We start from the raw sequence: 21376 nt of genomic DNA on the forward strand, positions 1-21376 counted from the left end.
GTCTTTTATCTTTTGGATTCAGGGAAACATAAGCTTTGAGTCTGATGCTCAAGCTGCATAGTTGACTTAGTGCTTAGTATATCTCCATTTGTGATGTTGAATTGGTAAGTGTATATTTGATGTATATTGGTCTTTGAAAGTTAGACAGTTGATACCATCAAAATGTTTCCATCTTTATTGTTAATGATCTTGTGAGGGTTGTGAAGTCTGAAACTGAAATGTGTATCATTACTTTCTAATTTCCCTCTTTAATGATTTTCCAATAAAAACGTATGATGTGATACTGAGGACATGCAGTCACCATCACTACTTTCAGAGGTATGACTGTGTGAATCTTTGATGCTCAGGTCTACTACTTAATAATGGACACACATACGTCAAATACGTCTCTGCTGTCACATGTTAAGGTAATTTCTGTACAAGTCTCCCACCTTTTACTTTCTTACACTACCAAGTAACAACATGCAAGGATACACCAGTCATTCATATTATTACACAATACACTCCAGGTTCAACACTTACCTTGTAAATCCAACAGTTGCAAAAGTTTTAGTTCAGGGCTGACTGTTTGATGCGAGCAGTACACAGCCATGACATGGGTAGGTAAAGGTTGGGAGTGTTGCCTGGCATCAATGTTATTATATGTATGTGCATAGGAGGAAGGTTTTAGGGATTAAGGTGGTGAGTGAGTATGCTAAGTGTTGTCTCATAGCCAATGCAAGGGCATATTGAGCACGCCTATGGCTGCCTATACCCACAGCAGCAGCTGCTTCTCTCTCTCTCTGACTCCTCACCTGCATGCGGCTGTGGTGACTTTGTATTAGTGGTGGGAAGTGTGCCTCTTCTCCTTGTTGATCCTGCTGAAGCTGTTTTCTCAGGATGATGTTGTGCAACACGGCACATACTGTGAATATTTCAGTGGATGTACATGGATTGTACTGCAGGGCTCCCCCAGATGTATCTAGGCACCAGAACTGCAACTTCAGCAGCCAAGACATATGCTCTATGATATTTCTGGCTTGAGCGTGTTCCTCATTATGGCATTCTTCAGCAGGTGGGTGTGCATTTCTGATGGCTGTCATCAGTCACAGTTTCAGTGCATAACCTGCATCTCCCGGTAAATGACCCTGTGGGATATCATCCTAGTGAACATCTGATACAGTTGGGAGGCGTGCCAGATATGTGAATCATGGTAACTGCCTGGGTTACCAGCACAAATGTTCATGGTGATTCCCTTGGCATTACACATGACTTGACAGTTAATAGAGTGGTAGCCCTTTCTATTATTGTAGAGCCTTCCCTGTACCCCAGGTGGTGTCTTAATTTCTACATGTGTGCAATCTATGGCACCCAGTACTTCAGGGTAGTGTGCTACAGGGTAGAACTGCTGTATATTTCTGGCCCTATCCTCAGGAGTACAGGGAAAATATATGTGGTGACTAGCATGTTGGAGTGCAGCATTTAGGAACTAATGGAGGATCCTGGATGCTGATGCCTGTGACACCCCCAGTATGTCCCCTGTTGGTCTAAGAAAGGTACCTGTAGCTAAAATTCTAAGTGTTACACATACATTTGTCTCCACTGGGATGGAGTTCCCCTCTGTTTGCCCTGGCTCTGAGTTGAGGATGACAGAGGTTGCAGAGTTCCTGTAGTGTGTCTCTGTCTACCCTGTAGCACTCTACAATTGACACATCATGTAGATTGTGATAAATTACCTGGTGTCTGAAAACTCTTCTCCTTCTTGGCTGTGGTGTATTAGCAGCAGCAGCACAGACTTCAGCCTGTTGTACATACACACGAATTAGAGCAACAGCAGCCCCTAAAATTGTTTCTGGGTTGACTCCTTTCCATGGCTGTATTTCAACAGGTTTTGGAATTCACAGGGAAAATCAGCACTATGTCTACACTGTTGCTTTACAGCATTCTGAATAGCTCCTCCATCTTGGATTGGTTGATTAGTATACAGTTCAGTTGCTTATGCTATAATTTTCATGCTACCGTATTTACCTTGTTAGTGCAGCTGTGTGTGGCTCTACACACCATGGACAGCAACTTACTGAATCCAGTACAGTGCACTACCATGTGTGTTGTGCATGGTGTAAATGGGCCATGCAGACTTTATTGAATCTGGCAGACAGTCTTTCTATAAATATTATAATACACAGAAATCCAGAATTATATATTTTGATACTTTCACAAACGAATTGTCATAACTGTACAACCTAGACATTTATTGTTAGAACACATTAGTTAACCAGGCATCAGCTGCAATATGATAGCAAGAAATTCCTCTCTGATTGTATGCTTATTGAGATATTTACAGAAATATTAAAACATATGCTTAATTGTATAATTAGTGATATAAATAACACTGAATATCTCTAAAGATGTGTAATTTACAGTGCAAATATCAATGACAGTTTTCTTCAGCAACATCTAAAATTTTACCTGGTGCCATGCAATAGTTTGTAAGTCGCTTGTTTTATGAGGTATTAAGTACATATGGAAATATTGCTAATTTTCATAACTACTAACAACTAGCAAAAAACCGTGGTGGTGGTGCTGCGGTAGCATTGTCGCCTCACATTAAGATGCTGTCCGGTTTGATTCTCAGCTAGAGCGTCTTCTGCGTGGAGACATGCGTGAATGGGCATACCTTAGTTGAAGGTTGTGCATCAGGGCTGGTAACTCGGCATGTAAAAATCAACTACCAATCATTAGCGGACCAGAGTTCCGCTGTGGCGACCCTTAACCGGGAAAAAGCCGAAAGACACAACAACAACAACTAACAACTAGCAATATCTCCAGTACAGTGTCATTGACAATACATTTTCATATCTCCTATCAAAGCACTATACACCATACTCCTCATGTATGTAGGTCTCTCAGTTTTGAAAATATGAACATAAATATAAAAATATGAATACGTGGCAGTGATTAATTTCTATACTGCACGACATTGCATATTAACAATCTTAGTATCATTTTGTTCATATATCCTTTCCCTTTGTAATACTGCCTATTTTTAGCAGATAAGTCACTTAGTTAAAGAAGCCAGACCAATCTGGACATCATAATGAGTAATGGGTGTTAACAGGAAGAATACAAAAAAGGCAGTGAAGGCTTTAATGAGTTAGCATGTCGCCACTTAATTAGCAGAATAATAAACCACACAGCCAAATGGTGCAATGCATTATTTTATTAAAAACAGTTAATAATAAGGAGTGTAAAAGTTTAAAATGTAATGGATCATCAGTTACCTTATGTACTGGCATATTTAAATATGACAAGAGAGAGAGGGGGGGGTAAAAGGAGGAGAGTACAGATTTGTCTCTAGAAGGAGTACAATATAATGACTGATGGGAACAGCTTTCCAGAACAGATCACAGTGTCTAAAACTATGACAGGGAACAACGATGTACACCTACAGCAGAAAAAAGCATGGGACAGATGCAAAGCAAGTCTAAGGAGCAGTGGGTAAAAAGAAATGATGCTGTTAGTTAAGAACATATGCTGTAGGTAATCAGAACGTCAGATGAGATGGACAGAGAAATCCTTATAAGCTATCAAAAATCAGTATTATTGTGCTTCTTTGTCTTTATGTGATGGATTTCAGAAAACTGTAATACTGTAAGAGGTCACAGCAAATTATGACCCATCACTATAGATTGCTCACATATTAGCAGCAGGAATGACAATCAGTACCTCTTTGGTGGTGAACTTAATGTACCAGGTTTAGGCAGTGTGAGAGAGAGATTCGTGGTTCTGTGGAACAGCTGTTCTTTGCTGCTTAAGTGCAGTGTGTCTCTTGACTGTCGTTATGTGAAGACATGAAAGGTAATAAGGTATGTCTGCCTGACCTGGGACTGTTCACAGGTAGATGCCTGAAAATCATGCAGTGCAGTCATCATTACTGGACTGACCACTTTTACCCAACACGTGAATGCTTGGCAGCTCTGCAATGCCTGCAACACGTCTGCTAGGCCTGGTTTAAATGTCCACATGTTGACACTCACCTGAAGGTAATACAGTACCTTGTCCCCTGACTCGCCACTGTTTCATACTGGTCCATGATTACAGACATGTCAAAGGCTGGAGATAATACAACATATAAGAAGAGACAGAAAAAGGCTTTCTGCATGAAAGTTTGCATATATAATGTATATGCAGATGAGTATTCTTTATACTCAGGGAAAAAGTGACAAAGAAGCTGAAGGTAGAGTATATAAATCATTGCTTAGTATAGATGCATTTATATACTCACTCATATAAAATCTCAGTGGCATCATCTGCAGAAGAGAAATGTGCACACTGAGGTAAGCACAAGAGCAGTTACATAAAGACAACAACAAAATATACAGCAGTTGCATAAATGCAACAAGAAATCTGGGACTGCGCATTGGCTGGGCATCACAGATAAGCTATACTTTTTAAAAGGATCATTCAACGTTTATATGAATAAAACCAAAACTACAATTTACTTTTGCAAATGTTGTCTAACTTACGTTATGGGAAAGTTATATATTATAAATATGGCTGCACAGAAAATACAGAATAAAGTATATGCTTGGCTGAGTCACAGTTAGGGCTTAAGTTTTGATGTTCACTTAATTGATTCTCATATTGTCATTCTGACCCTCTCTCAAATTACAGAAAAGTTCTTGAGCCTTTCCCAAATAACATAAAACTGCTTTCATTTGGGCCCCTCCGTATAAAGACTGCACATGCTGTACTCTACTGAAGAAAACTGAGCCCCTCTCCCAATGTATGCAAGCACATGAGCACACACAGACACACACACACACACACACACACACACACACACACACACACACACACACACACACACACACACACACACACACACTTGAACTAACCAAAATTATGCTTAGTATATTCTTCTTTTGTTATGAATTATTTGCAGTCATATACACATGCTAATTATCATCCTTCTGCATTTTACCTGATCTTATATGGAAACACTACTGAATGTTTATGATTTTAAGCACATAACATTTTCAGATTTACTTAGGCCTCTTCAAGAAAGCTGGCTCAACATTTGAAGAACAATACCCAGGATAATTATATCATTCCAAAATGAATGCATGCAAAGCCTCTTTAAAAAGCAGAAGTTAAATAAATCCCAGTCTTATTTCCCGCAGAAATATTATTATTATCAAGTATGATTGTCACACAATTTATTTAACATCTCATGTTGAATAACAAATCACAAACAAACTTTATCACTTTAATCAGAGACAATACATTCATTCTTTGGCGGCCTTTGCTAGGTATTCTAGTCTTCTGTCTGACAGATACAGTTGCTTGCTAATTAAACTGTGCAACAAAATGTGACATTCTGAAATGTCGTAAGCAAGTCAATAAAATGATAAGCTGTAAAAGAAACAAAAAGCTAAAACAATGCTGAGGCATCATGCAAAGAAAGTAACTTGTGTATTGGTTATATAGAATAGGTACTACTTAATAGCCTACCTACATGATCAGTTTCAAAACTGTTTGTTATAGAAATTAAAAGTGTGTATTTTATTGCATCTTGTGGTATGCAGACTGATGGTTCATGAATAACTTTAGCAAGCAAGCACTTTTCCCTTCCACAGTGCTTGGAAAGAATATAATCTGTACACCGAACCAAAGACCTGGATGCCAGGATTATGTTCTATTAATTAATATGCATACCTATGAGAGAGAAAAAAATTAACTGAAGTTATTTTTGTTAGATGATGTCAACAAGTTTATTATTTTGCTCCCATGATGTACTACGTATGCTATCATCATTATACTCTACACAAGTAGTACAGATATAGCCTGAGTACAAGATTAACCAAATGTTTACTCAGATTATCTAATGGCATTAACTCCCATGCCACTGCAAGCAAACTAAGAAAATAAAAAGTCAGATGACTGCTGTCATGGAGGGTGCCATCACTAGCTAAATTCTGACTATAAATGCCCTATCCAAATATATAAATCTAAAGAATATGTGTTGTGACTATAACTATGGGACACAGTAAAGCAAAATTATTTTAAAAGCATACATTTATTTAACATTGGTTGAGAATGGGGAAGAGATCTAAATGCACAAAGCCAGAACTATATAAGAAAACACACAGAAGATTTTAAAAAGTATCCTGCAGTTTCATATATTTTGGTAGACTCATCAGTCAGCAAACTGTGAACATACAGTATCTGAAAAATAGTGTACAAATAATGAATGACTGAAATGATTACAATAAGACTTTGGCTTCTTCTTCATACTATGAAGTGAACTGGAGCACCTAAGCTCTAGATGTAGAAGCTACAGTTGCCTTCTACCCCAACAGCAAGAGTTTAATTCCATGCCATATAATCTTCATGGATCTATGGCTACACAACCAAACAACTATCAATGTACCAACAACTACCAATCATAAATAAAAAACAAAAAAACTGGTCTGCATAAATAAAAAAACAAAAAAGTGGTTCCAAAGTACCAATATAAAATAATGTCACAATGTATTTTCCTCTATCGTCCTTTATTACATGGACGTCATCAGAAAAACAACCATATAAATTAATGCCATTTACATACCGTCATATACAAGTCAACTGACCAATTCACCCAATCAGAAAAATCCAATTTAAAAACATAGTAAATTATAAATAATATATAAAATACAGCAAATATAAATGACTAAATTATCAATTTATATAAAATACTGTATTTATAATAAGGTTGAATTTTAATAAACATGTATTTAATAGCAAATAATTAAGTCCCAATCGTACTGTGGCATTTAACTTCATCTACCACTATAACTCCCTCTGTTCGAGGTGTATTTTCCATGGCCCACCCCTAGGTTTTTTTTTTACTTTTTCCAATACAGCAAACAAACAATACATGGGATGGGAAACCATCAACATGCTTAAACACCAATGTAGTATTATGAATACAGTATTTTATATAAATGATAATTAATTCATTTATATTTATATTTATGTTTTTAATATATCATTTATAATTTAGTATGTTTTTAAATGTAACTTTTCTGATTGGTTGACTCGGTCAGGTGACTTGTGTATGATGTTATTTAAATGGCATTAATTTATATAGTTGTTTTTCTGATGAAGTCCATGTAATAAAGGACAAAAGCTCTAAATACGTTGTGACATTATTTTATATAGGTACTTTGGGACCACTTATTTAGTTGCTTGTTTTTATTTATCTATGGCTGTACGCCAACAGGGCACACAGTAAGGGATATAGATGGAGGGGAAATCACAAGGTTTAATCCTGTGCCTCACATAGCCGAATCTTATTCTACACAAATTGGGTTAGGCTTAGAATCCATTTTAGTGGCTGATGCATTTTTGGGAGGGCACATTCATTTTAGAGAGGGCATCTTTTAAAGAGTTATAATACCTTTACAAGTGAAAGTAGCAAATGCACGGACAAGCAAACAAATATAAAAACAAACTCAAACAGCAGATAAGAACTACATGACTCTTTCAATGTCTGCATTTCATTGTTTGTTTCAGCTCTATCCTATAAACTTCAAACCTGCCTCTATTCACTGTATTAAATATTCATTTTGTTAACCATCACTATAGAAGGCTTATTCTTATAGACCATTTAAAAAAAAATTGTATCTTTGCTTTTAATATACACTAATAATCAAAAAATCCTTTACTAGTTAACTAAACGTTCTTTATGACACCCTTACTAATCAACTAGGTTTATCTTTTCACTTCAAAATTGTAAATAGTTAATTTCACCATTTACCTACAAGAAAAATCTCCGAGCAAATTTGAGTGTCCCATAAATTATAATTTTCAAACATTTGGCCATATGGTCATATGGTGAAGTCTAGAAATCCAAGCTAAAACTGGCATTATCATGTCTGATGACTATTAAATCATTTTTAATAATAGATGAAATAACATTATACGAGCAGTATAACTTACACAGTTTCCCTCATATTCTGAAGTCATGTGTAAATTTCAAACCAAATTGGCAGAGGTCCACAAACAAGAGACCTGTTTTTATAAAAATGTAAGGAAAAAAATCATCATTCATTTGATTTTATTGTATTATAATAACCAAAAACTGCCCTACTAGTTAACTAATATTTATAACCATACACTATCTTATAGGGTATTGCTTCACTTTAAACCTTTAAGTGGTCAGTTTCATCACTTACATAGAACAAGCATTGTAGAGAATATAAAGTAATCCATAAATTATAAAGTTCAAATATTTGGTTGTACTTGTCATTGAAACCTAGCAGTCCAAATTAGAACTGCCTTTATCATGACTAGTATTCACTAAATAATCTTTTAATCATAAATAAAATAAAAGTACATAAATGTATAACATACTCAACTGTATCATAAATTCACTATGGGTATTCAACCCTTTACATCTGTCTCGACCATGTGTTTGCACACAAAAACAACCATATATTCTCAGGCAAGTCTGTTTTTCCCACTCATCCTCAGCTTGATCTGATATTACTAAGTCTCAAAACTCAACAGTCTCTTTATATTTCTGTTCCATACCCACTCAGATAAAAAATAAGGTCCCTGTCTTTATCTATTGAATGGTGTTTTCCAGAGCATCAAAAGTTATGACTTTACATTTCCAATACAACTATAATAACTGCCAAAAAAGACACTGTGAATGTCATTCTCCTCTTTTTGTACTCAATGACTGCTCCCATAAATGTCATTATATGCTGTAAAGTCAGTTCAGAATAATCATGGTCCACAAACACTAGATGGTCAGCCACCACCAGTCATGATCCTGCTTTCCATAATAGCAATAAATGTTGTTTCCTCATTGTATGATGTAAAACCACCAATATCATCCTTGGTTTCCTAAATTTCATCTGAGATTCTGGCAGTGTCAATGTTTTGGCTGATTCTATATCCAATGAATCTTTGGCAAGCCCAGTTTAGTCTGTCATTTTGCTTCTGAAATAGTCCACCAAATCCTGCTTTTCCTCACTTTCAAAAATACTGCAAATTCTAAGATAAACCCTTCTCATTTAATCCTCCTTAACTAGTTTCTCAAGAGTTTTATCCAAGTCCTTCTTAATGGGCTCTGTGACATCTTGCAAATCATGCAGATTTTCTACCTTATTCCCAGTCACCAAGACCAAATACTTGAGAAAACAAGCCTATTTAGTTCCAAAGGTTTAGCTTTCACTGCTTCCAAGCTGTTTGCAATCTCTGTTACCTCTGATTTTAACACTTATTTGGGCTCTCTCAGTACAGGGAGAAGAACCTCATAGGTATGGCCATCTATGTAATGTGTAACACATTTCACTCATTATTATTGCTTTTCAATACATCTTCTGTCTCCCTTAACATCGTTTAACAGATAACATATATTTACATTCCACATCTTTCAAGGGACAACACCAATGCATATCATTAAACCAAAATCTATCAGTGGTAAATAAACTACATTTATCATATTTTGTGGTATTTTTTAAACATACAACTCAATGGAGCTACTGATGTAGGCAGCCATTTATCAACAGCATGCATGCATTCTTGGCTTACTTTGAATTTAATGCACCAGATGTGAAGTGATCCTCAGAATTTGATTTTATTTTTTAAACTTTTGGAGGTCACTACAAAGTGTAACTCACTATACACATAGAATGTCAAAAAGTATACGTATGCTAACAGTTTACTAGGTTTTGTTTGATTAAAAGATAATTGTTGTAAACAGAGGCTGCTGAAAATTCAAATCACTAATGTACCACCTGAGACAGAACCAAAAAAAGGTAAAAAAATTATTTAATCTGTGAATTTTAGAACATTTTTTCAATGTGATTATGTGCTATTAACACTGCTTGATAGAAATGGGAGTAATATGTGCATGGTGGTTGATAACTGAGGACAGCTGGAATTTCTTCAATAATTTTATAGACGTGTACCAAGCCCTATAGAAGTAATGTGTTTGGGGTCCAAATGGAGAGATGATAAGTCAGCAAACAAAGGAGAATAGTAGTGCTGAAACTGAATTAATCCTCAAGTCTAGGTGAGTACCTTCTTGAGGTGGACCCTGTTTTTCGCAAAACCTCACCAAGGTGGTACTGATATATAGACTGTATTTATATAGCATATATCACGGACAGAAGTAGGTCAAAAATTAAAAAAAGACAGCTGGGTGCACAAGACCCAGGATAAAAAAAGTGCCTAATCCTGGTAGGTGCATTGGTGGCAGGACTGGAAAAAATGACTGTATAGACTCCTCAAAATATGGAAACTTTCCTACAATGGGGCCAGGCCCAGGGAGGATGTCCCCCCCCTGTTGTAGAAGAAAGTAGCAGTCCACAAAAAATCACAAAAACTGGCAGGCCAAAGAAGAGCCATAAAGATGATAGAGTGGACTATTGAGTATAAGAAATAAATTATGTATTGTTACTATTATGCAAAAGGCCCAGAATTCCCAGACACAAGATATACAAAAAGATTAAGACAGAAATTAGAGGAAAGAAAAATACTTCCACAAGAAAAACTGTCAGAAGCCTCAAATAAAAATTTATTTCATTAATACAACAGATTTGTGAAAACAGTATATAGACCAAGAAACTTTGATATGTTTGGAAAAAGAAGCATCTGAGGAATTGCGAGAACATAAACAACAAAACCTAGAGATTTTTGAAAAGTATAAAAAAGAAATATGGACATGGGAAAGAAAAAGAGATTTGATATGCTACAATATTTATGCAAAGTCGAAAGCCAAATTAAGCAATATAAAGAAGGCAGCCCCAAAGATATTCAAAGAGAAATAGAGGCAAAGACATACAGATATGGAAAATTTCACAATAATAAAAATAATATTACAGACAGGGAATATAGAAAAGAAGATTAGTAAAGTAGAAGTTAAAAAAAATAGAAGTTGAACTTATGGAGTGCCTGCAAAGTGAAGGATTTGGTGTAGAAGGTCTAACACAGGTTACATTACAGCATGATGGAACAAATCCCCAAATTAAGGAGAAAGGGGAAGATCAAGAGACATCTGAAGAAGAAATATGGACATAAGAAAGAAAAACATATTTAACATGGTGTAATATCTATGCAAAGGAGAAAGCAAAACTAATCAATACAAAAAGAGCAGCACCAAAGATATTTGAAGAGAAATACAGGCAAAGGAATCCAGACAAGGAAAACTTTACAATACAAAAAATAAGAAGACAAAGAGGAAAAGTAGAAAAGGAGATTAGTAATGGAGACGTTAAATAAATAGAAACTGAGGTTATGGAGTGCCTGCAAAGTGAAGGATTCAGTGTAGAAAATCTAATTCAGAAAGCATCACAACAGGATAGAGCAACGAACATCCAAATTTAGGGGAAACCAGTGGAACAGGAAGCAACTGGTCAGGTGCCATATGAAGATAATTTGCAGCCTTCCACATGAAACCAGTATAAATGTTCACCTGAAGCTAGACAGCAAGGGAAGGAACAAGAAACTGTGGAAATTGTGATGTAGTCAATGTTGAGGGGTGATAGGCCAGTGAGATACCATATGACAGAGCAACAGATGGCAGAGGATGACATTGAAGAGAATGTGCCAAAGGAAGATGCTATAAAACTTTTTATAGAATGCCTGCAGAAAATGGAAAACAAAATAATGTACTCTCAGTGTAGAAGAAAATGAGCTAAGAGAAGAGTTCTTGATTTAATAGAGATAGACATATTAAGATCAATGAAAGAAATAGACTACAGAAGGTCAATAAAACCCCAAAAGTCAGAAGTTTGATAAAACGAACACAGTAATTAGGACTATCCATAGAGATCCATGCAATATAACAGAAGTAAACAGGATATATTACTGTTCAGCTAAATTAATAACTGATAAAGTTCTACCACAAGAATACAGGGTAGTGAGGGAAAGGAAGGGGAGGAATTGAATACCATCATGGAAGTACTGAATAGAGAAAACATTAAAACAAGACATGTCACTATTAGAAGAGTATGGAAGAGGGAACAGATCAACAAAAATACTTAGAAAAATAGATGCAATAAAAGCAATGTATAGTATTAGAACAGATCAGGATCTATCATGCACTGTCACAAATAACAAACTAAAAATCTTTGCACAGGCAGAAAAACTTAAGACGATACACAAATATAAAGGAAAAATACAAAATAAACAATTTATTGATGACACAAAAAAGTTTTATAGAGAATTGGGAAACAAGGAAAAAGGAACTGAAAGACCACCAAAAAAGAAGAAATATATATATTTTGAATATGTATTTATGAAGATCCTGTGAAACATAACAAAGATGCTAAATGGAGAGAAGAAGTAGAAGAAAAAATAAGAAGTTTAAATGTACAGGATATGAAATGGGATGAAGTATCAGCCAGAGAGATTGAAACAAAGTTAAGAAAAGCCTCTAAATGGAAAACTCCAGGCCCAACTGCAGTACCTAACTTTTGGTTAAAAGTATTAACATCTTTGCATGAAGATTTAGCCATGAGTAAGAACTATTTATACGCATAACCTGAACAGACACCAACATGGCTAACAACAGGAAAAACAATGCTCCTACGTAAGAGTGAACCTACAAGCTACCCTAAGAATTACAGACCAATAACTTGCCTTCCGATGACGTATACACTATACACTGGAATTGATGCCGACAGAGTTTATAGTCATTTAGAAGAAAACTTAATTATGGAAAAAATAACAAAAGGCCAATAAAAGAAAGCCATATGGAATGAAGGATCATTTGTTGTTAAATAAAGTTATAGTGGAGAACTGTAAAAAGGGGAAGAATCTAAGTACGGCATGGCTTGACTACAAAAAAGCATTTGATAATATCCCACATTCACGCATAAAAGAGTGCTTAAAAATGTATAAGATACACACTACACTGATTGACTACATTACAATGACCATGAAACAGTGGCAGACCACTTTGCAATTTAAGCCATGAGAAAGGACAAATTATTATCCCAGGGATCAAAATTCAAAGGGTGATATTCCAGGGCGACTCTTTCTCACCGCTGCTATTCTGTCTTGCCCTTAACTCATTAAGCTGTCTACTTAAAAGCTTAGGCCATGGCTATAATTTGGCTCCTAGAAAACAAGTGTAAAGACTTCTCATATTCTCTTTGTTGATGATTTAAAACTATATAGCTCATCAGATGATGAACTGAAAGCACAACTGCAAGTTGTCAAAACTTTCAGATGATATAAGAATGTGATTTGGTCTTGATAAATGTGCAAAAGCAACCTCTAAAGCAGGAAGAAAATATGAGTTTGGGACAAGAATGTAATATAAAAGAACATGAGCAAGAGGGAGTGTATAAATATTTGGGAATTGATGAAGGATCCAGAATAAAGCATGAACAAATGTGAATGAAACTTAGCAAGGAATACTTTAGAAGACTAAAATTAATATTGAAAATGGTGTTGACATCTAAGAACAAAATCCAAGCTATAAACCAATTTGCTCTTCCTGTCCTAACTTACAGTTTTGGAGTGATTGTTTGGCCCCAAAATGTGTTGGATAGACTAGACAGGAAAACAAGAAGGATGCTTCATGCTCACCAAATGATTTATAAAAATCAGTGCATACCAAGATTATATATTCCCTGTTCCAGAGGAGGGATGGGCCTCCTTGAAACTGATTACATGTATAGATCTGCAATCGTGGGACTGTACACATATCTGCTGACCTCACAAGACCCAAATGTAGTGAAAGTTTTGAAACATGAGGTGAATAAAGCTAAGATGACTTCTCTCCTTAGTCTAGCAGAAGCATATCGGCGTCAGGCAGACTAGAAATCAAACCAGAAGTAGATAGAAATCAGGCAGCAACTGAATGTGCCAAACAACAAAAGAAAGAATATAAGGTGAAGGACCAGATGAGAAAGCAAGAAATGTGGATAAATTCATGAATATAGTTGCAAGTATAGAAAACTTTTGGAAAAACCTCATGTTGATCAGAATCAAATGCAGGAATGGTTAAGGAGAGGTGGATTCAAACCAAGAGATTAAAGGATAATATTGGCAGCCCAAGATAATGGGCTATGTACATGTTTGTTTACAAAGTCCATTGAGCATGTGGGAGAAACAGACAAATGTAGGTTTTGCGAAACAGAATTGTAAACAGTTGCACACCTCATTGCTGGATGTGCCATAATAATGGCAGAAGGAGTGTATACTGAAAAACATAATGATGTGGTAATACTGTTGCGCTGGGGTTGTATAAAGATTTTGGTAATGAAGTGGCTGAAAAACATTGGAAAATTGAGCCTCAATGCATCATAAAAAATGACAAAGTCTTCATCATATGAGATCACCCATTGCCAACAGTTCAAAAGATAGATGCTAGAAAATCAGATATAGTGGTCCATGAAAAGAAGGCAAAAGTCTGCACGAATTGCAGAAAAAGTCATTACTGGGCACACTACTGCGGGTGCTGCGAAGAGCACTTCTGGTTGATATCAAAGATTGAAACAATACTAATTTCATGAATTTTAATCATACTTTGACTTAGTCACCCAGGAGTCTTTCAGATGATGATGTGGAGAGGGTGGTGAAGAGGCTTCTCAAGACACCAGCATTAGCAAAATTATTATCGAGCCCAGCCCATAAGGAAGTGGTGCCGTCAATCCAACCAACATCATTATCGATTCCTCCTCCAGCTATATTGAGTTCGGAGCCAGAGTGCATGGAAGTTGTTGTGGTGGAACCATCGGTTCTGATAACCTCCAGTCTCTTGGTTCTGATGCCCACTCTGATCTCCTCGTTACCCCATTCTACCGAGGGATCTGGGGGCTGACGGTCCCTCATCGGCTCCAAGGAGGGGAGTGGCATCGGACCCTTGTCCGATCCTACTCTCCCTCTTGGGGCTTCAGTGCAGGTGAGCTTGGCTCCTACATTGGCCTTGGAGCCATCGCCGTCAGTTTGGAGGAGATCTCCAGGCTCTTTGGAGCCAGAGACTCTTTCAGGCTGAGACCGCAAGGCCTTTGAGGTGATGAAGAGTGTGCTGTCCCCTGAGACCTCTCCACCCTCGGCTCCATTGGCTCCATCTCCTTCGGTGCTGGTGTCTGCCTCTGAACCTCCCCTCTCCCCAAGTGTAGGGAACCTATGCTCCAGGATGCCCCATTGGGCAACCCCACCTCTTTCAAAACCTCCCCAGAGCACCCCTCAGAGAAGGTCGCTCAGAAGACAAAGTGTAAGAGGAAGCATTTGACTCCCCTGAGTCCCTGACATAAGACACAAACTTGGAGGACTCAGAAGGATCCCCCTGTCCCCCTGTCCCCCTCTGAGGATGTCTCATTTTCAGACATCCTGGAAATCCATGGGCAGAGGGGTGTCCGGAAGTCCCTTGCCCCTTCTGACAAGTCTGTGTACCTGCATACATTTGGTTCCCGACCCTTCATCTCTTGGGTATCTCCGCCTTTCGACCCACTGTTGGTCATAGTGAGTCGGAAGGCGTGGAGCACTCCAGAGGCTATGGAACTAGTTTCGCGGAGGACCAATAAATTTATAACTGCTCTGGATGACAAGCTTTTTCTATCTAAGGGCGTGCCTGCCGATGCTATGGTGGTGGCAGCAGCCACTAAGAAAGAACTAGCGGAAACTTCTTCTTCTGTCCATCTGCTGAACAAAGAGTCCCATACGATGGACAGATATGGGAAGTGTATGTTTTCTTCAACAGCCTCTATGCTCAGGTCACTGAATTATTTGCCCCACTTTACATGCCTTCAGAGGGATCTCCTCAAGGAGTTGGGAGATACCCTACAGGATCCTACAGCTGAGGGTGCTGTGGGCAAGGCGACTTCTCAGCTTGCGACCTTGACTTCTGTAGTTAAGTCCTCCATGCCGCTGATCGCTTATGCAGCAGATGGAGTGAGTAGGGCAGCAGGCACAGGAGTTGCCTTACGGAGACACTCCTGGATGTGCCGTGGTCAATTTACGGAGCCCTTCAAGTCTTCCTTTACCAACACCCCCTTTGACGTTGACTTTTACTTTATGTGGAAGATCTTTGTTCTGAGATTTATAAACAAAGGTTATACAATCTGAGAGCCATTTTGAGAGTGTCCCTTTAAAAACTGGAGTACCTTTCTTTGAATCTGAAAAAGATACAAATAGTTGGTCTGATTTTCTGAAGTCCTTTGTCCTATGTAAGTAGAAGCGCAACTGTCTATGCACATCCAGTTGGTGCAACATGTATTCCACCTCATTCTCATAGTTAGGAAAAAATACTGGTAGCTCTATGGATTGGTTTAAATTAGATTCTGAACATATTTTGGGTAAAAAAGGAAGGGTTTGTTCATAAAGAGACTCCATCTCTGTGGAAAAACATGTAAGGGGCTTTATTGACAAGGCGTGCAGCTCTGACACCCTTCTAGCAGAAGTAATTGCTATCAAAAGAATAGTTTTCCAAGTCAAAAATTTGAGTTCACAGGATAATGCTGGCTCAAAAGGGGGACATATTAAAAAGGATAAGACAAAATTCAAGTCCCATGGTGCTGGAGGGTTTTTACTAGGTGGTTTTAATAAAAAAAGTATCTTTAAGAAAGGCTTTACATAGTCTGTGAGACATAATATCGAGGCCAGATTCACTTAGATGTAAATTGATATTGTTGCTAGCTGAACTCTAATAGTAGCTCTGGCTGCACCTTCATTGAATAGTTTTTCAAAGAACTCTAGAATGGAACCTACTGGGGCTGAAAATGGGTCAATATGATTTTGAGAAGCCCATAAAGAGAATCTTTTCCATTTGCTTCTATATATTTTTCTTGTTGAAGCCTTATGAGAAGAAATTAGGATGTGTCTTACTGATGAAGAAAGGTTAGGGAGCAATAGCTATGGTTAGAATTGGAGCAGCCAAGCTGTCAACTTGAGAGTTTGAAGGGAGGAATGGAGCATTCCTGATGCTTGAGTCAAAAGGTCTGGAACTGGGTCCAGAATCCAAGGCTCCCCCCAGAGATGAGGCCTCAGGAAGGGGAACCAGATTTGATGAGGCCAGCATGGGATGATGAGTATCAAGTCCCTTTCCAAGTAATTGACTTTCTGAAGAAATTTGGTTATCAATGGAAAGGGAGGAAAAGTGTATAGGAGACCCGAAGGCCAATTGTGTACAAGTGCATCCCTTGGTGACTCCCTTAGAGGGGGGATAAGGGCAATGTAGCTGCTGCATTTGACATTCATGGATGTGGCAAAAAAGTTGCAGCAAGGCTGGCCTCATTTGCAGAAAATCTTTTCCACCACTTCCTGTTTTTTGGACCACTCGTTAGGCATTAAAATCGCTCAGCTGAGTCTGTCTGCAATCACACTGGATTTCTCTGGGATGTGCATTGCTATTAGAAAGTACTGCAAAGATGTTGCCCAGTGCCATACTCTCAGGCCTCCCAACAAAGGGGGTAAGATCTGGTTCCTCCTTGTTTGTTTATATACCATACAACTGACATGTTGTCTGTCTGTATTGCAATAGTTCTCAGCAGAAGAGTCCTGGAATGCTTGCAATGCTAAAAGCATCACTCTCATCTCTAGGACATTGATGTGCAAATGGGCCTCATGATTCTGCCAAGTGCCTTGGACGGTCTTTCCCAGATAATGCCCCCCCCGACCCTATCTGAGAAGTGTCCTTGGTCACTGTGGCTAGTGGTTGGGGAAGTACAAAGGGTCGACCTAGCATTACATGAGTGGAGTAAAGCCACCAACAAAGGTCTTTTTTGCAAGATGGGCTAGGCTTGTAAACACTCCAGGGCCATTAGCCTAGTACACACCTATGAACCTATGTGCAGACGTGCTAGTGGGATCAAGGTTATTGCTGCTGCCATGAACCTCAAGACTTTTAGGACTGTCCTTGCTTGTGCTTTTTTTCTTGACAAGAGTATTTAAGACCTAATGTTGTACCTTTTCTGGAGGAAGTCTGGCCATCATCTTTGTTGCATCTAATTCTGCACCTATAAAAATTATATGCTGAGACAGCAGCAAGGCAGATTTCTTGTAGTTTATTGTGATTCCTAGGTGAGAGCAGAGCTGCAAAGTAGTGTCTCTCACTTTTGCTAGTAGATGATCGGTGGTGGTGGTTAGGAGCCAGTTGTCTAAGTATGGAAAGACTCGGAATCCTAGGTGTCTCAAGTGAGCCGCTACTACTGCCATACACTTGGTGAACACTCTGGGGGCTGTAGTGAGGCCAAAAGGCAGAGCTCTAAACTGGTAGTAGCTGGCTCCCAGCCAAAAGTGCAGATATCTCCTGGATTGCTTGTCAATTTTTATGTGGTAGTACACATCCTACAAGTCTATCGAGTACATCCAATTGTCTTGTCCCAGGAATGGGAAAATTGACTACAGTGTTGCCATCTGGAACTTGGACTTTCTTACAGATTTGTTTAGGTTGCTGAAATCCAGAAATGGTCTCCAGTCCCCTGTTTTCTTTGGAAATAAAAAGAATCTTGAGTATGTTCTCGATCCTATTTGATCTCTGGGGACTGTTTGGATGACTCTTTTGTCTAGCAACTTTTGAAATTCTAGAGTTGCCTGTTCCCTTTGATTGGGTGAAACATCTGGGATTTTTTTATGTTTGGGGCAGGGAAGGAAAAGGGTATGACGTAACCTCTGGATATGATGCTTTGTACCCACTTATGTTTTGCTATTGTTAGCCAGGGTTTTGGGTACAAAGATCAGTGACCCCCAACTGCTTCCAGAAATGGACAGGCAGGCCTTCCTTCAAAGAACACTGAAAGGGTTTACCAAAGAAGAATTCCCTGTCACCCTGATTCTGTGGACCCCCTCTGCCACGTGGTTGGTTTCTTCCATTACCACTTCCCTCTCTGCCCCTGGTGAAAGAATCACCATGTGTGCCCTGTAAAGCTATCTGGGATTTTCAAAACCACATTTTCCCACTTCCTTTTTGGCCTTTGGGATAAGGTCTGGTAGGTAGGGAAAACAGACTCCTACTGCAGAGAGAGTCTTTCCTTCATGTTCACACCTGGTTAGTGGGTCCGAACAGAGACAAGCCATCGAACTAGGCATTCACAAAGGAAGATTTTAAGGGCTCCTCAAAATCACACAAGCTCATCCAAGAATGTCTCCTTAGGGAAATTCCTGAACCCGCTGCTCTGCTCACTCCATCCGCTGCATAAGAAATCAGTCTCATGCTGCCTCTTTGTTTAAGTATTTCTAAGATGTCTCAGAATGAGACATCATCAGGAGGTGACCATGGAGACCCTTCAACTTCATTGAGGTCCATATCTGAAGTGACGGACTCCTCTGGGGAGTCTAAATGCTTCTTCTTGCATAACCTCTTCTGAGGGACCTCTTTTAAGGGGTACTCTGGAGAGGTTTCAGAAGAGAGAAGGGGCATCCTGTGGGTATCCTGAGGCCTAGGATCTCTGCATCCCTGTGGATGCAAGGGTATAGAGGCAGACACTGGTGCCTTTGGGGGAAGAATGCCCAAAGATGAGAGTGGAGCTGTTTGTGTCTCCTCATCACCTCAAAAGACCCCGCTCCTGATCCAAGGAAACACACGCCTCCAGAGAACCACAGGGAATGCCTGGGACCAAGGGGGATGGCTCCGAGGCTGACGTACAAGCCATGCTCACCTGAGCCAATGCCCCAAAAGGCAAGCGTGGATCTGACAACTTTTCGATCTGACTCCCCCCCCGGACCTGACTGGAGAGCATTGGCTCCTAGACTCCTTGAGCTTGGATGGAGCCAAGGACTTTGGAATAATGTTTGGATCCGAAGATCCTGTGATAGGTCTTGGTTCTGGTGATTCAGTCAATATCAGCTTCAGACATTATGGCTTCAAGGTCCGAGGTCAAATCAGAGGAGGAATCGATGCAGAAGGGGAGGATTTGGTTGGATCCAAAGCCCTCAGGGCTGCATCCAATAACAACTTGGCAAGCACCGGTGTCCTTAACAGCCTCTGCACCACTTGATCCATGTCATCATCAGACAGGCTCCTGGACAACCAAGTCGAGGGGGCAGGAGATTTGGAAGGATGGAGAAGAGGTGAACTGAGAATAGGGGATACGGTTCCAAGCCAGGAGACTGGCTCTGCAACTGAAACTCCATCGGCACCAAAACTGATGGAGCTGAAGTAGTAGGCCTCCCGGATCTGACAGCCTTTGGATCCAGAGAGGAAACTTTGGAAATTTTTTTAGAAGGCTCCGATGGAGCACCAGAGGAGGAAGATCTCTTTCCAGACTTGTCTGATTTAGATGAAGGAGACTGGTCAGATTTAGAAGAACCTGGACCTTCTTGTAATGCTTCAGAGAAGGGGATTTTCAACAGACCTCTAAGAATCAACTTATTCTTTCTCTCCAAATGAGCCCTGTGATTGAAAGAGTGACAGTGTGAACAGGATTCCTGGAGATGGACCTCTCCTAAACAGTACACACAAATAGTATGCCTATCAGTAAGGGACATTTTTTGTCCACATTCCTTGCATTTTTTAAACCCAGAGGGTTTTGAATCTTTGGAAGACATTGTAGCAACAACATCAACAACAAGAACAGCAGCTAGCAATCAGAATATATATATAGTATTTTTTTATTCTTTTTAAACAACAAGAACAATAGTTGTTTATGAGAAAGAGAAAAGTATGGCACAGCCCTATAACTTAAATGGGCTATGCCCAGAGAGGAGAGAAAAAAGGGGGGTGAGCCCTCTAACTTAAACTGGCTAATGAAAAGGCAGCTCTCTAATTTAAATGAACTGACCTTAAAGAGATAACACAAAGGTAAGAGAGCCCTCAACTAAAACAGGCTATTTAAAGAGAAGCTGGGATAGGGATAAAAGGCCTAACAGAAGAAATGACGGCCAAAAGCAGTATAACAACAGAAGCACTTGGAAATAACCAGTAATTAACACAGCAAGTTATTTGTACAAAATATTCAACAAGAAACAAACAATTTCCCAAAAAAGGAAGTAAGAAAAAATCTACTTAGTCAGAGCCAGTAAGAAGAGCATCCGATCTTGTTTAATAGCAAATGAGATCTGGGGAGCTCTTCTAGTGAATAATGAGACAGGGTTTAGCCATGAGCTAGTGGAAGACTTCAAGCCTGTATATAAGGCTGAGTCGGATCCGAGGATTGGATCCGAACCCAATCTAACCAATCTAGTAAGAATGAAGGCAAGATAGGACAACAACACATCAAGTCAGTAAGAATTTAAAGAACCTTCTAACAAAATCTAAGACATGGTATGAAATGGAACTAGGGTTTATACCAAGGATAATAACAAAGCCTTCTATAAATGTATGAGACAATACACTGAGGCATCATCTGATGACACGTGTTAGAATACTGACAACACTGTTGTTACAGATTCTGCTAAAATTGCAGAGATGCTTAGCTGCAAATGTTATCTGAATAAATTTCTGGCATTG

The 21376-nt window shown here is 38.9% G+C and overlaps 1 protein-coding gene across 9 annotated transcripts in view; it reads right to left on the minus strand.

Moving 5' to 3' along the window:
• Positions 1–21376, minus strand: part of ANKS1B (ankyrin repeat and sterile alpha motif domain containing 1B) — a 6771497-nt gene that overhangs the window by 454605 nt on the left and 6295516 nt on the right. Inside the window, exon 21 of one of the 9 annotated variants that reach the window (XM_044087911.1) lies at positions 5259–5697. The exons of the other annotated variants lie outside the window; for them this stretch is intronic. Within the exon in view, the coding sequence (XP_043943846.1) occupies positions 5671–5697 (27 nt within the window). The 3' untranslated portion in view covers positions 5259–5670. Of the gene's footprint in view, positions 1–5258; positions 5698–21376 lie in introns of those variants that run through there. 9 annotated transcript variants of the gene reach the window in all.

The sequence above is a fragment of the Protopterus annectens genome, chromosome 11.part0 (genome assembly GCF_019279795.1).
Source record: "Protopterus annectens isolate FY-2018-M chromosome 11.part0, PAN1.0, whole genome shotgun sequence".
Taxonomy (NCBI): domain Eukaryota; kingdom Metazoa; phylum Chordata; order Ceratodontiformes; family Protopteridae; genus Protopterus; species Protopterus annectens.